This window comes from Phocoena sinus, chromosome 1, assembly GCF_008692025.1.
Source record: "Phocoena sinus isolate mPhoSin1 chromosome 1, mPhoSin1.pri, whole genome shotgun sequence".
Lineage (NCBI taxonomy): Eukaryota > Metazoa > Chordata > Mammalia > Artiodactyla > Phocoenidae > Phocoena > Phocoena sinus.
Window position 1 is genome coordinate 128,184,916 of NC_045763.1, and position 15,365 is coordinate 128,200,280.

Below are 15,365 nucleotides of genomic sequence, written 5' to 3' on the forward strand. Positions count from 1 at the left end.
GAAACAGTAAGTCAGATAGACAACTTTGAATTAGACATTGGTCAATTTACTCCCTTGACGTGGCAGATATTTTGAACTGACTAAATAAATCATTTGCTGAGTGTCTTATAAATATAACCACAGTGAATAATTTTCTCCTCTGTGTCAAAGGAAAAAACCAAAAACAATTGTGAATGATGAGCTGCCAACCTGTATCCTCTGTGGGACAGTCACTATGAAAACCAGCGTGAAGGAGTTTACAGAAACCTCTGCTCTCTTTGAAGACGGGACAGTGGAAGAAAACATCGATGTTGTGATCTTCACTACAGGATACACCTTTTCTTTTCCCTTTCTGGAAGAACCTCTCAAAAGCCTTTGTACAAAGAAGACATTCCTGTATAAGCTGGTCTTTCCCTCAAACCTAGAGAGGACAACACTGGCTATGATTGGCTTCATCAGCCTTACAGGATCCATCTTAGCAGGCACAGAGCTCCAAGCACGATGGGCCACAAGAGTATTCAAAGGTACCTGGACTCTATTTAAAGCCCTATGTGAACAAATGAGTCTTGAAACCAGTCCCCTGAGATTTAGCTAAAATCAAACAAATGTGAGTTAAAGTAACATAAAACATCCAAAAAAATTTTAGTGAAGAATTAATTTTATATATGTGTAATATTATGATGGGTCTGCTTATGTCATTAATGTGACTGAGTGGAAAAAGAGGCTTTGACTCTGTGGATAGAATAAATTTGGACAACAAAATAAAATCACATTTCTCAGAGTAACTGAAAATATTAGAAGCTTCAGGATCCTGTTTTATACTACTCTAGTCAAATCAAGTCTAGTTTAGTCCATTTACTCCTAAGTCTTTCCATTTATGACTATCAGTAGAGTTTTATATTGCTTCCTAAGAAAGACACTGAAATAATATACACTGTGAATAAAGTTGGGGTCTAAGGAGATAGTGACTTTTAAGCAATGCCCATAAAAACACTGTAGACACTGGACACAGATTCCTATCAGTTATCACTGTAAGAGCAGAGGTGACAGAGTCAGGGCTACTGGGGTCCAATCCCAACTCATTAGCTTTGCGAAGACCTCTTTAAATCTCAGTCCCTTTTTCTGTAAAATGAGGATAATAAAACCTGTTTCACAAAGGTTTTCTAAAATGAATAACGTCTACCAAGCAATTAGCACAGTTCTTGGCACAGAGTAAATGCTCATTAACTTACAGCTGTTGTTCTTACTATTGCTATTATTATCATACCTCTGGAAAGTAGGGCAAGTTTTAGATTCATAAGCATTTTAAAGAATTCCATTTGTAACTGTATTATTGCATTTGTAAAAATATAAACAGCAATCACAGTTGAGCCAACCAGCTGTCCTTTAGCAGAATTATACCCTTAATGAATAAAAACAATCACCAATAATTTATAAACAGCATATAACACAATATTAATATTGATTTCTGTCACACTGTAAAAACGCATTAGATATCAACCATACTTTAAAATGTTCTCCTAAATTGACAAACATGATATTTTAACTGGAAGGGTGAGGAGTGGAGGGGAGGAGAAGGTGATTAGGAAATCTCATTTATTTGTATTACAGAAAAAATTCCATGGCATTTGTGATTAAATTATTACAAATGTTTACTTAAGGCTAATTAAAGTGCTTTCACAGCATTTTCAAATTATATTAAAACAATAGCAAAGATCAATAAAACTAAAAGCTGGTTCTTTGAGAAGATAAACAAAATTGATAAACTATTAGCCAGGCTCATCAAGAAAAAGAGGGAGAGGACTCAAATCAATAAAATTAGAAGTGAAAAAGGAAAAGTTACAATGGACACCGCAGAAATACAAAGCATCATAAGAGATTACTACAAGCAACACTATACCAATAAAATGGACAACCTGGAAGAACTGGACAAATTCTTAGAAAGGTATAACCTTCCAAGACTGAACCAGGAAGGAATAGAAAATATGAACAGACCAATCCCAAGTAATGAAATTGAAACTGTGATTTAAAATCTTCCAACAAACAAAAGTCCAGGCCCAGATGGATTCACAGGTGAATTCTATCAAATATTTAGAGAAGCGTTAACACCCATCCTTCTCAAACTCTTCCAAAAAATTGCAGAGGAAGGAGCACTCCCAAACTCACTCTGCGAGGCCACCATCACCCTGATACCAAAACCAGACAAAGATACTACAAAAAAGAAAATTACAGACCAATATCAATGATGAATATAGATGCAAAAATCCTCAACAAAATACTAGCAAACAGAATCCAACAACACATGGAAAGGATCATACACCATGATCAAGTGGGATTAATCCCAGGGATGCAAGGATTCTTCAATATACGCCAATCAATCAATGTGATACACCATGTTAACAAACTGAAGAATAAAAACAACATGATCATCTCAATAGATGCAGAAAAAGGTTTTGACAAAATTCAACACCCATTTATGATAAAAACTCTCCAGAAAGTGGGCATAGAGGGAACCTACCTCAACATAATAAAGGCCATGTATGACAAACCCACAGCAAACATCATTCTCAATGGTGAAAAGCTGAAAACATTTCCTCTAAGATCAGGAACAAGACAAGGATGTCCACTTTCACCACTCTTATTCAACATAGTTTTGGAAGTCCTAGCTATGGCAATCAGAGAAGAAAAAGAAATAAAAGGAATACAAATTGGAAAAGAAGAAGTAAAACTGTCACTGTTTGCAGATGACATGATACTATACACAGAGAATCCTAAAGATGCCACCAGAAAACTACTAGAGCTAATCAATGAATTTGGTAAAGTTGCAAGATACAAAATTAGTGCACATAAATCTCTTGCATTCCTATACACTAACAACGAAATACCAGAAAGAGAAATTAAGGAAACAATCCCATTCACCATTGCAACAAAAAGAATGAACTACCTACGAATAAACCTACCTAAGGACGTAAAAGCCCTGTACTCAGAAAACTATAAGACACTGATTAAAGAAATCAAAGACGACACAAACAGATGGAGAGAGATACCACATTCTTGGATTGAAAGAATCAATATTTTGAAAATGACTATACTACTCAATGCAATCTACAGATTCAATGCAATCCCGATTAAATTACCAGTGGCATTTTTTAGAGAACTAGAACAAAAAAATCTTAAAATTTATATGGTGACACAAAGGACCCCGAATAGCCAAAGCAGTCTTGAGGGAAAAAAACAGAGCTGGAGGAATCAGACTCCCTGACTTCAGACTATACTACAAAGCTACAGTAATCAAGACAAAATGGTACTGGCACAAAAACAGAAATGTAGATCAATGGAACAGGATAGAAAGCCCAGAGATAAACTCTCGCACCTATGGTCCACTAATCTATGACAAAGGGGGCAAGAATATACAATGGAGAAAAGACAGTCTCTTCAATAAGTGGTGCTGGGAAAACTGGACAGCTACATGGAAAAGAATGAAATTAGAACACTCCCTAACACCATACACAAAAATAAACTCAAAATGGATTAGAGACCTAAATGTAAGACCAGACACTATACAAATCTTAGAGGAAAACAGGAAGAACGCTCTGTGACATAAATCACAGCAAGATCTTTTCTGACCCACCTCCTAGAGTAATGGAAATAAAAACAAAAAGAAACAAATGGGACCTAATGAAACTTAAAACTTTTCACACAGCAAAGGAAACTACAAACAAGATGAAAAGACAACCCTCAGAATGGGAGAAAATACTTGCAAACAAATCAACAAAGGATTAATCTCCAAGATATATAAACAGCTAATGCACCTCAATATTAAAAAAACAAACAACCCAATCAAAAAACGGGCAGAAGACCTAAATAGACATGTCTCCAAAGAAGACACACAGATGGCCAAGAGGTACATGAAAAGCTGCTCAACATCACTAATTATTAGAGAAATGCAAATCAAAATGACAATGAGGTATCACCTCACACCAGTCAGAATGGGCATCATCAGAAAATCTACAAACAACAAATGCTAGAGAGGGTGTGGAGAAAAGGGAACCCTCTTGCACTGTTGGTGGGAATGTAAATTGATACAGCCACTATGGAGAACAGTATGGAGGCTCCTTAAGAAACTAAAAATAGAATTACCATATGACCCAGTAATCCCACTACTGGGCATATACCCAGAGAAAACCATATTTCAAAAAGACACAGGCACCCCAATGTTCATTGCAGCACTATTTACAATAGCCAGGTCATGGAAGCAACCTAAATACCTGGCAACAGAAGAATAGATAAAGAAGATGTGGCACATATATACAATGGAATATTACTCAGTCATAAAACGGAACGAAATTGGGTCATTTGTAGAGACGTGGATGAATCTAGAGACTGTCATACATAGTGAAGTAAGTCAGAAAGAGAAAAACAAATATTGTATATTAATGCATATATGTGTGAAACCTAGAAAAATGGTACAGATGAACCAGTTTGCAAGGCAGAAATTGAGACACAGATGTAGAGAACAAACTTATGGACACCAAGGGAAGAAAGTGGGGGCAGGGGGTAGGATGAATTGGGAGACTGAGATTGACATATATACATTAATATGTATGAAATAGGTAACTAATTTTTTTAAAAAGCCACAATGAAATATCGCCTCATACCTATAAGAATGGCTATTATCAAAAAAACAAAAGATAACATGTGTTGACAAGAATGTGGAAAAATTGGAACCCTTCTACACTATTTGTGGGAATGCAATAGTGCAGCCACTATGGAAAATAGTATGGAGGTGGCTAAGAAGTTAAAATTAGAAGTACCATATGACCCAGCCGTCTCACTCCTGGGTATATATCCAAAAGAATTGAAGTCAGCATCACAAGGAGATATCTGCACTGCCATATTCATGGAAGCATTGTTCCCAATAGTCAAGATATGGAAACAACTTAACTGTCCATCAGTGAATAAATGGGTAAAGAATATACAGACAATGAAATATTACTCAACCTTAAAAAAAAAATCCTGCCATCTGTGACAACATAGATGAATCTGGAGAACATTATGCTAAATGAAATAAGTCACAGAAGGACAAATGCTGCATGATCCCACTTATATGAGGAATCTGAAATAGTCAAGCTCATAGAAGCAGAGAGTAGAATGGTGGTTAGCAGGGACTGCAGGAAGGGGAATGGGGAGTTGTTGTTTGATGAGTATAAAGTTTCAGTTATGCTAGATGAATATGCTCTACAGATCTGCTGTACAGCACAGTGACTATACTTAACAATACTGTATTACACACCAGAAATTTTGTTAAGAGGGCAGATCTCATGTTATGTTCAATAAAAAAAAGAAGACAATCCCAAAACAAACACAGAAGACTCTTAAGTACCTGGATTTTTTAGGTATTTTATAATGAGCTCAAAAATGCTTATCAGAATGACAGAGCTCGGCCCTGCCCCCTCCCCCGTTCAGAAAAAAAAAAAAAAAAGGAATGAGAGAGCTGAGAAAACAAAACTTGATTAGATCACACCATAGCAGTGATTGCAAGCCTCTCCAGAGAGCCTCCAAGAGGCAGTCTGGGAACCACCAAGTAAAGTCTTTCCAGCTTTATACAGGATAAAATGATCCCAGTGGCAAGTATACTACAGAGCTAAGTCAGACCTTTCTCATGTAGGTTAGTAACCCCACACCCTGGGGTCAGCAACTTGGCAACTGACAAGGGCAGGACTGGCCAGAAAAGAGAATGTCCGTGTCTAGGTGGATTATTGAGAACAAGCACATCCTCACAACAGCTCAAGCAGACAGAGCCTTTGTGAGATTGAGAGACTGCCTGGCCCCTTCCATGCCTGAGCCTCCCCATGTAACAAAATGAAGACATACCAAAGCAGGGTTATAAGAACGGGGTCATTTTAAGTGTTTACAGTTAACCAGCTAATAGTTTTAATGCACACACACAAATATAATGTGGAGGTATATATACAATATAATATAAATAATATTATATGTCAATATATGTAAAGTGCAAGTGCAAGCAGATGAAGAGGGGCAGGTCCTGATGACCAGTGCAGTGCAGGCTCAGCCACGGGGCATCTGTCCTCACAATTCCAGCAGTACAGTACCCTGCTTAAGTGAATTCAGAGGGGGAATTTACCTCCAAAAAATTACCCTCTGCACTCTAATTCCATTCTAAGCTTTGATGACCACATGTTTTGAGGTTGGAGCAGTGGGGGGCCAGAAATCAGGGGGAGGAGAACTCAACAGAAGAGGCACATGTGACTTTACTGTTGTTTCTGGCTTTTCTTACAGGACTCTGTAAGATACCTCCATCTCAAAAATTGATGGCTGAGGCTACGAAAAAGGAGCAGCTCATAGAAAGGTATGAAATATAGCCTGCTACCAATATATTCCATTACAAAAAAAAAAAGATTTTCAATATAAAAGCCATTCCTAGAGAAGCAATGTGGCAGGATGGAAATAATTGCATTATGAGTCAGAAGAATATGTTTTCAGTCCTAACTCATCCACCAACTAGATTTGTGGTCTTAGATGTGTCCAGTGGAGGGACCAGGTCACTCCACTGAGCCTGGCCCAGGACAGATGGCAATCCTTTGTTCACTTGCCCCCAAAGCCCTGTTCTCTTTGTTCTCCTCCTACTTCTCAGGCTGCTCTTTCTAGGCATTTACAGGTGTCTCCTCTTCCTCACTCCTGAAAAATGGTGGACCCCGGCCTTAATCCTCAGACCTCTTCTCACTTCTATTAACACTACTCCTAGGTGGCCTCACCAGGCCTGTGGCTTTAAATGCCATCATACACTCATGGCTCCCAAACTTGGATCTCTAGCCCAAATCTCTCCTCGGAACTCCAATTCTTTTTTTTTTTTTTTTTTTTTTTTTTTGTGGTACACGGGCCGCTCACTGTTGTGCCCTCTCCCGTTGCGGAGCACAGGCTCCAGACGCGCAGGCTCAGCGGCCATGGCTCACGGGCCCAGCCGCTCTGCGGCATGTGGGATCTTCCTGGACTGGGGCACGAATCCGTGTCCTCTGCATCGGCAGGCGGACTCTCAACCACTGCACCACCAGGGAAACCCAGAACTCCAACTCTTAATCCATCTCCCTCTAGATAGCTCCACTTAGATATGTAATAGGTGTTTGAAATTTAATATGTCTAAAAACTAACCCTCGACCTCCACCTGCACATGGGCTGCTCTGAGACTTTCCCCTTCTCAGTCAATGGCTACTTATTCCAGTTGAACAGTCAAAAACTTTGGAGTGACCTTTTTTTCCTCTTTTTCTCTCACATCAGCAAATACTGTCAACTCTTACCTTAAAATAAATTCAGCATCCAGACCCTTCTCACGACCCTGGCTGCTACCACCCCAGAACAGGCCACAATCATCTCTCACCAGGACACTTGCTGTCACCTCTTATCTGGTCTCTGTACCTCCCGTCTGCTATTCTACAGTCTAACCTTGACGCTGCACAAGAGTGACCAATGCTAACATTGCTCTTCTGTTGAAAACCCTCTGACTGCTTCCCATTTCACTCCCAGAAACTTCCCTGCAGCTCTGCACCCCTATAGGCAACCAGCTACCTCTATGCCCTCATTGCCTCCTGTGCTCCCACCTCACCCATACTGCTCCAGTCACTCCAGACAGCTCCCTGCTCTTCCAACATGCCAAGCATAGCCCCCTCAGAACCTCTGCACTTACTGTTCCCTCTGTCTGGAATGTTCTGCCCCCACCCCATACCTGTAGGTTCACTCTGCTCAAATATCACCTCATAAGAGAGAAGCCTTCTCTGAGAACACTGTATAAAATGGCAAACCACTCGGTCTCATCATTGCCTCTTTCCCTTTACCCTCCTTTATATTTCTTCATAATTCCTATTACCACTTGATATATTCTATATCTATTTGGCTGGGGTTTTTTCTACAGCCTGATGATTTTCCCTGTTAGAATGTAAGTTCCTTGATAGCAAGGACTTTGTTTTACTCACTGTTGAACTCCCAGCACCTAGGATGGTGACTGTCATGTGATACACACTTAAGATTGATTGATTAATTGAAGGAAAGAATGAATAATTGAAAGAATGACATTGGCACATCATGAAGGTTTACTAACAACAGAAATAAGTGGGAACAGAGCCTTCATATACACTATATACAGTTGATCCTTGAACAACACAGGTTTGAACTGCATGGGCCCACTTACATGTAGAATTTTTTCAGTATATTGGAAAAATTGGGGGAGGTTTGTGACAATTTGAAAAAACTCACAGATGAATCACAAAGCCTAGAAATACTGAAAAAATTAAGAAAATTTAGGTATGTTATGAATGCGCAAAATATATGTAGATACTAGTCTATTTTATTATTTACTACCATCAAATATACAAAAATCTATTTTAAAGTTTATCAAAACTTGCACACAGACCATGCATGGCACCATTCACAATCAAGAGAAATGTAAATAAATGTACAGATGCAGTATTAAATCATAACAGCAGAAACTTAACTGTAGTATATACTGTACTACTGCAATAACTTCATAGCCACCTCCTGTTGCTATTGTGATCAGCTCAGGTGTTTCAACTATCAGCTTAATATGTCATGTGATGCTAATCATCTCTGCAAGAGCAGTTCATCTCTCCAGTAAATTTCGTGTCTCAGTAAAAAGTGATCTCTTGCAGTTATCACGTATTTTCCGTCGTGTTTAGTAAACCTTGAATAATACCACAGGACCCATACAAAAGTGTCACTAGTGATGCTAGAAATGCTCCCAAGGAGGAGAAAAAAGTCATGACATTACAAGAAAAAGTTGATATGTACAATAGATTGAGGTTTGCTAGCTGCAGTTGCCTGTCTTTTCAAGATAAATGAATCCAGCATAAGGACAGTTATTTTAAAAAAGAAAATTCGTGAAGCCATCGCTGTAGCTATGCCAGCAGGCATGAAAACCATGCACTTTTTGTGAAATACCTTTTTATCTTGTATTGAAAATGCAGCTTTTATATGTGTGCAGAATTACTATAAGAAAGGCATAGTTATAGACTAACATGACTTGAGAAAAAGTGAAGTCATTACACAACAACTTAAAGCAAAAGAAAAGTGAGGAAGATTGTAATGCCAGAGAAGGATGGTTTGATAACTTTAGAAAGAGATTTGTCTTTTAAAATGTTAAGATGGGGACTTCTCTCGTGGCGCAGTGGTTAAGAATCCACCTGCCAATGCAGGGGACACGGGTTTAAGCCCTGGTCCGGGAAGATCCCACATGCCTTGGAGCTACTAAGCCCACACGCCACAACTACTGAGCCTGTGCTCTAGAGCCCGCGAGCCACAACTACTGAGCCCACGTGCCACAACTACTGAAGCCTGCGCGCCTAGGGCCTGTGCTCTGCAACAAGAGAAACCACTGCAATGAGAAGCCCGCACAGCACAACGAAGAGTAGCCCCCGCTCACCATTAACTAGAGAAAGCCCATGCGCAGCAACGAAGACCCAATGGAGCCAAAAATTAATTAATTAATTGATTAATTTTTTTTAATGTCAAGATAATGGGAGGAGCAGCTTCTGCTGACCAAGAGGCAGCAGACAAAGTTCCAAGACACCATTAAGACAATCATTGAAGAGAAAGGATACATGCTTGAACAGGTGTTTAATGCAAACAAAAGTGCCCTATTCTAGAGGGGAAAAAAAGGCCACAAAGGACATTTATTAGTAAAGAAGAGAACTAAGCACCAGAATTTAAGGCAGGAAGGCATAGGCTAACTCTACTGTTGTGTGTAAATGCAGTCAGGTTTATGATTAGGACTGCCTTATCTATAAAGCTGCTAACCTCAAGCCTTGAAGGGAAAAGATAAATACCAGCTGCCAGTCTTTTGGGTGTACAAGAAGAAGGCCTGGACAATGAGAACCCTTTTTCTGGATTGGTTCCTTCCATGCCTTGTCCCTAAAATCAGGAAGTTCCTTGCCAGTAAGGGACTTTTAAAGTTCTTTTGATATTGGATAATGCCCCTGGCCACCCAGAACCCATGATTTCAACACAAAGCGCTGAAGTGCTCTATGGAAGGAATTGTCAGTGCTATGGAAGAAAACAGAACATCGGGAAAGTTTGGAAGGATTACACCATTGAAGATGCCACTGTTGTTGTAGGAAAAGCCGTGAAAGCCATCAAGCCTGAAACAATAAATTCCTGCTGGAGAAGACTGTGTCCAGATCTTGCACATGACTTCACAGGATTTATGACAGAGCCAATTAAGAAAATCATGAAAGAGATTGTAGATATGGCAAAAAAAAATAAAAATAAAAAGCAGGAGGTGAAGGGTTTCAAGATAAAGATCTTGGAGAAATTCAGGAGCTAATAGAGAGAGGGCTTCCCTGGTGGCACAGTGGTTAAGAATCCACCACCAATGCAGGAGACACTGGTTCAAGCCCTGGTCCAGGAAGGTCCCACATGCTGCAGAGCAACTAAACCCGTCTGCCAGAACTACTGAGCCTCCGCTCTAGAGCTCACGAGCCACAACTACTGAGCCCACGTGCCACAACTACTGAAGCCCGCATACCTAGAGCCCATGCTCCACAACAAGAGAAGCCACCGTAATGAGAAGCCTACACACCACAATGAAGAGTAGCCCCCGCTCACCGCAACTAGAGGAAGACCCAACACAGGCAAAAAAAAAAAAAAAGAGCTTAACAGAGGGAATTCCCTGGCCATCCAATGGTTAGGACTCTGTGCTTCCACTGCAGAGGGCAAGGGTTCGATCCCTGGTCTGGGAACTAAGACCCTGCATGTCACGCACAGCACGACCACACACACACACACACACACACACACACACACACACACACAAAAGAGCTAATAGAAACCACACCAGAGGAATTAACAGAAGACAACTTGATGGAGATGAGTGCTTCTGAACCAGTGCAAGATGATGAGGAAGAAGACATAGAAGAAGCAGTGCCAGAAAACAAAGTGACATTAGACAATCTGGCAGAAGGGCTCCAATTATTTAAGACTGATTTTGACTTATTTTATAACATGGACCCTTCTATGATACAGGCACTGAAACCAAAGCAAATGATGGAAGAAGAATTGGTACCTTATAGAAACATTTTTAGAGAAATGAAAAAGCAAAAAAGTCAGACAGAAATTACAGTGTGTTTCCATAAAGTTACACTACACGTACCTGCCTCTTCAGCCTCCCCTTCATCTCCTCCACCTCTTCTGCCTCTGCCACCCCCGAGACAGCAGGACCAAGCTTCCTCTTCCTCTGCCTCCTCAGCCCACTCAATGTGGAGATGACGAGGATGAAGACCTTTATGATGGCCCACTTCCCCTTAATGAACAGTAAATGATTATCATGCCCTACTGTCAATAGATTTATCTGTTGTGTTCGTGTGTCTGTCTTCGTGTGAAAATCTAAAAACTGCACGGCAAGAACTGTCTGAGAAGTTTTTGTGTCATCATCATCATCATTGCTTAAGTATTCATCGTGTAGAACATCATGTGTAAGACTTGTACTGAAGTGGATAGCCCATCCTTACATAGGTATAAAGTGAGTGATATTTACAGTAATATAAAATTAATAATGTGTTAGCTTTCTTACTATTTTCTAACTTTGCTTTCAAAGAATTACATTACTGTACAGTATGCCTCTTTCTCTCATATTTGGAGAAACTATCAGCCTGTCATCACAGGTAAGTGGGTTTTTTTAATGTAACAATGTTTCCAATACTGTACTATGAATATGACTGTAATGCTGTATACCATAAAAATTTTATCATGATTCATTCATTAGTATATAGGCTAGGGTTCCATGAAATAATCACATTGCTGCTGCTTTTTCAGTATCAATGTATGATTCATTATACTTGTAAATAAATATGAATTTCTTTTTCACATTATCTTTTCATTTTTGATGTCTAGTGTTTGGGATACAAACAACATCCACAGTATTTTGTATCATATAAGACAATATTGATATAGTTACCAATAGACAATTCATCTTATAAACAGATGACATAAACTCATGGTATTGATGAGTACAGTACAGTACTGTAAATATATTTTCTCTTCCTTATGATTTTAATAACATTTTCTTTTCTCTAGCTTACTCACTCTATTGTAAGAATACAGTGTAGAAGCATACAATATACAAAATATGTGTTAATCTACTGTTTATGCTGTCAGTATGGCCTCCAGTTAACTACTAATAATTTATTAGTAGTTAAGTCTGAGGGGAATCAAAAGTTTCATGTGGATTTTCAACTACATGGTGGGTTGGTGCCCCTAACTCCCTCGTTGTTCAAGGGTCAACTGTACTTATATCTGTATCATGTTCAGTACTGCTACACCAATTACGGTCCTCTCAACTCACAATTAACATCAATAAAAATAATTTAGGTAGCTATATATGTGATGCTTTCTTATCATGTTTATTTATTCAACAAATAAGATATTTGAACTGATCTGATTTTATCCTCCTATCAAATTCAAGAACCTAAAACATTATTTAAATCTCCTCTTCCAATTGCCTCCTTCTACCACCTCCTTTAACAAAATTAATTATGCTCACAAATACCCTATGCAAATAAACTCGTCTTATTTTTTTCTCTTCAACACAGAAAAACATTCCTGACATGGTTTGACTCCAATAGAAAGAAACAAAATGGTGGGAGGTGGGGTAACTCATAACTTGAAAATCAAGTGATCCATCTTCTTTCCTATCAGGGGTTTGATGAAAGATACCAGTGGAGACAAACTTGACTACATTTCCTACATGGATGAACTCGCTGCCTGCATAGGCACGAAGCCCAATGTCCCACTTCTGTTCCTCAAGGATCCCAGACTAGCTTGGGAAGTTTTCTTTGGACCATGTACTCCTTACCAGTATCGCCTAATGGGCCCTGGAAAATGGGATGGAGCCAGAAATGCCATCCTCACCCAGTGGGACAGGACACTGAAACCCTTAAAAACTCGAATAGTTCCCGATTCCTCCAAGCCTGCCTCCATGTCACATTATTTGAAAGCTTGGGGGGCACCTATCCTGCTCGCCTCCCTTCTACTGATCTGTAAATCTTCACTTTTTTTTGAAATTGGTGCCAGAAAAACTATGGGACAGAATTTCTCCTTACTTAATAAGTATTTGGCGAGGATAAATCTGCTTGATTATGAGGGTTGTACCAAGTCATATTAATTCTATTCCCAAATATCTTGTGTTTTTCACTTCTCCATCATAACTGTTATCATCCAAGGTTAGGTCTAATCATCTCTTATCTGAATTATTGTACTATCTTCCTCTCTAGTCTCAGTATCCCCTTTTTTTTTGCCTCCTTTACCTAAGCAATTATTCTAAAATAAAAAATATTGTCATTGTTTCTATCAAGATCCTGGCCGGAATAAGATAGAACTCAAATTAGGTAATTTAATATAAAGATTATGTCAAGTGGTTTGGGCAGAGTGTAGGGAAATCATAAGTAGAATGAAATTCTGCCAGACTAGTAACAATGAGGTGCTTCTACCATCTGTAGGCCTAATGAGGAAAGGGGAGAAAACAATTACGAATGAGAGAGAGGGAGAGAGAGAGAGAGATTATGTACAGAGGGCCACCTCTCAAGAACTATGACCTCCAGCTGACCAATGAAGGCAGTCCATGGTGACCCCAAAAGTACTAGGGAAATTAATTGCCGAATCTTAGGCTCTTCCATCCCACTGCCCGTGCTCCCCAGTGGCCTAACCCAACCAAAATTTAGAGGGCAAGGTTACTGACTATTGTGGATTTAATTGCACCCCCCCACACACCAGAAGATATATTCACGTCGTAACCCCTGGTACCTGTGAACGTGACCTTACTTGGAAGTAGGATCTTTGCAAATGTATATAAGTTAAGATGAGATCATACTGAAGTAGGGTGAGCTAAATCCAATATAAAAAGAGAATCCTTATAAAAAGAGGATAAGACACACAGAGACACAGTCACAGTGGAGAATGCCACGTGAAGACAGGCAGAGATTGGAGTGATGCATCTAAGGATCGCCAAGCAAGCAAACACTGGAAGGTAAGAGAGAGGCACAGATCAGATTCTCCCTCAAAAGCTCCAGAGGGAGCAACCCTGCCAACAATTCCGGACTCCTAGCCTCCAGAACTGTGAAAGAATAAGCCACCCACTCTGTGGTACTTTGCTATGGCAATCCTAGGTTACCAATACACCCACTGATGTGTTAGGAGGTGAGCCTCCTAAGCCACAGAGCAAAGCAAAGATGATGGGGAGTGTATAGGAAAGGGCAACCAGAAAGGATCCAGAGCAGACATGTTGCTTTCCAATGTAAAAATCCTTCAAAGTTTGTCCCTTGATTAGAGATTATAAATTCCTTAGCCTGGAAGAGGAGACTCTTCATGACCTGAGACCCTTTGCCTAGGTCACCAGAATCCTGTCCTGCAGCTACCCCTCCACTTCAAACCCTGCCATCTAGTACTACCAGACTACGGACTGTGCTGTACCTCCTCACTTTGGCACAAGCTGTTGCCTCTTCCAACCCCTCGAATCCATACCTGACTGTCTTTCTAGAGAGAGCTTGATCTTCGCCCTCTGTGAAGCCTTCCCTGATTCCCCAAAGCAGAGTTGACTGCCCCTTCGTAATGATTGTGCCTCATGTACTACTCTGTCGTTGTTCTGTTCTTACTATAGTATAATTTTCTTTTTGTGTCTGTCTCCTAATGAATGGTGAGTTCTTGAGAGGAACCATGTTCAGCTAAAACACTGCCTGATAAAAAGACTGCAAAATAAATATTTGATGACTGAACAGTGACCTCACTGGCTGACGTTCCTTGTCTCTCCTCTCCTACCCACATTCTTTTCTTCTGCCAACTTGATAAATTACCTCAGATTACCTCAGCTCTGCAAATGAACAAGGACAGTCCACCAACACCTATTTCACAGACAGTCTTTGTGGCAATCAGAATAAATACAACAAACTAATCCATAACTGGGAGCCAGGTGTACTGGTTCAAAGTGCTAACTCTAGTATTCAACCTGGATTATAATCCCAGCTCTTCCATTAGCTGTAAGGCCTTGGCCAAATTACTTAGCCTCTCTGAGCCTCAAGTGTCCTCAGCTGGAAAATGAGGCGAAAAGAATAGTATCACCTACCTCAAAAGTAAACATTAAGTTTACTTAACAATATAGCGTGTTACTTACACAGTAAATTGCCTATTAAAGCTGAGGAGTCTGAGGACATTTTTAATTCTCTGAATTAAAGGATTTGAAAATGATTGCCTGTTGCCTAATCAGAGAGTATGGCCTTTGCTCTCTGTGGATTGTCTGGTAGCACTTTCCAACTACGATTACTCTTTTGTCCTTGTGCCCCACCCCCACCCAAACCTTGAGGTGTGCTGCC

General features: G+C 39.9%; 1 protein-coding gene across 1 annotated transcript in view; it reads left to right on the plus strand.

Moving 5' to 3' along the window:
- FMO4 (flavin containing dimethylaniline monoxygenase 4) overlaps positions 1 to 14,777 on the plus strand; it is a 34,005-nt gene extending 19,228 nt beyond the window's left edge. Inside the window, 4 exon segments of the mRNA XM_032652743.1 lie at positions 151 to 503; positions 6,280 to 6,349; positions 12,700 to 13,054; positions 13,056 to 14,777. Of these exon segments, the coding sequence (XP_032508634.1) occupies positions 151 to 503; positions 6,280 to 6,349; positions 12,700 to 13,054; positions 13,056 to 13,127 (850 nt within the window). The 3' untranslated portion in view covers positions 13,128 to 14,777.
- Positions 14,778 to 15,365: the final 588 nt, after the last annotated feature.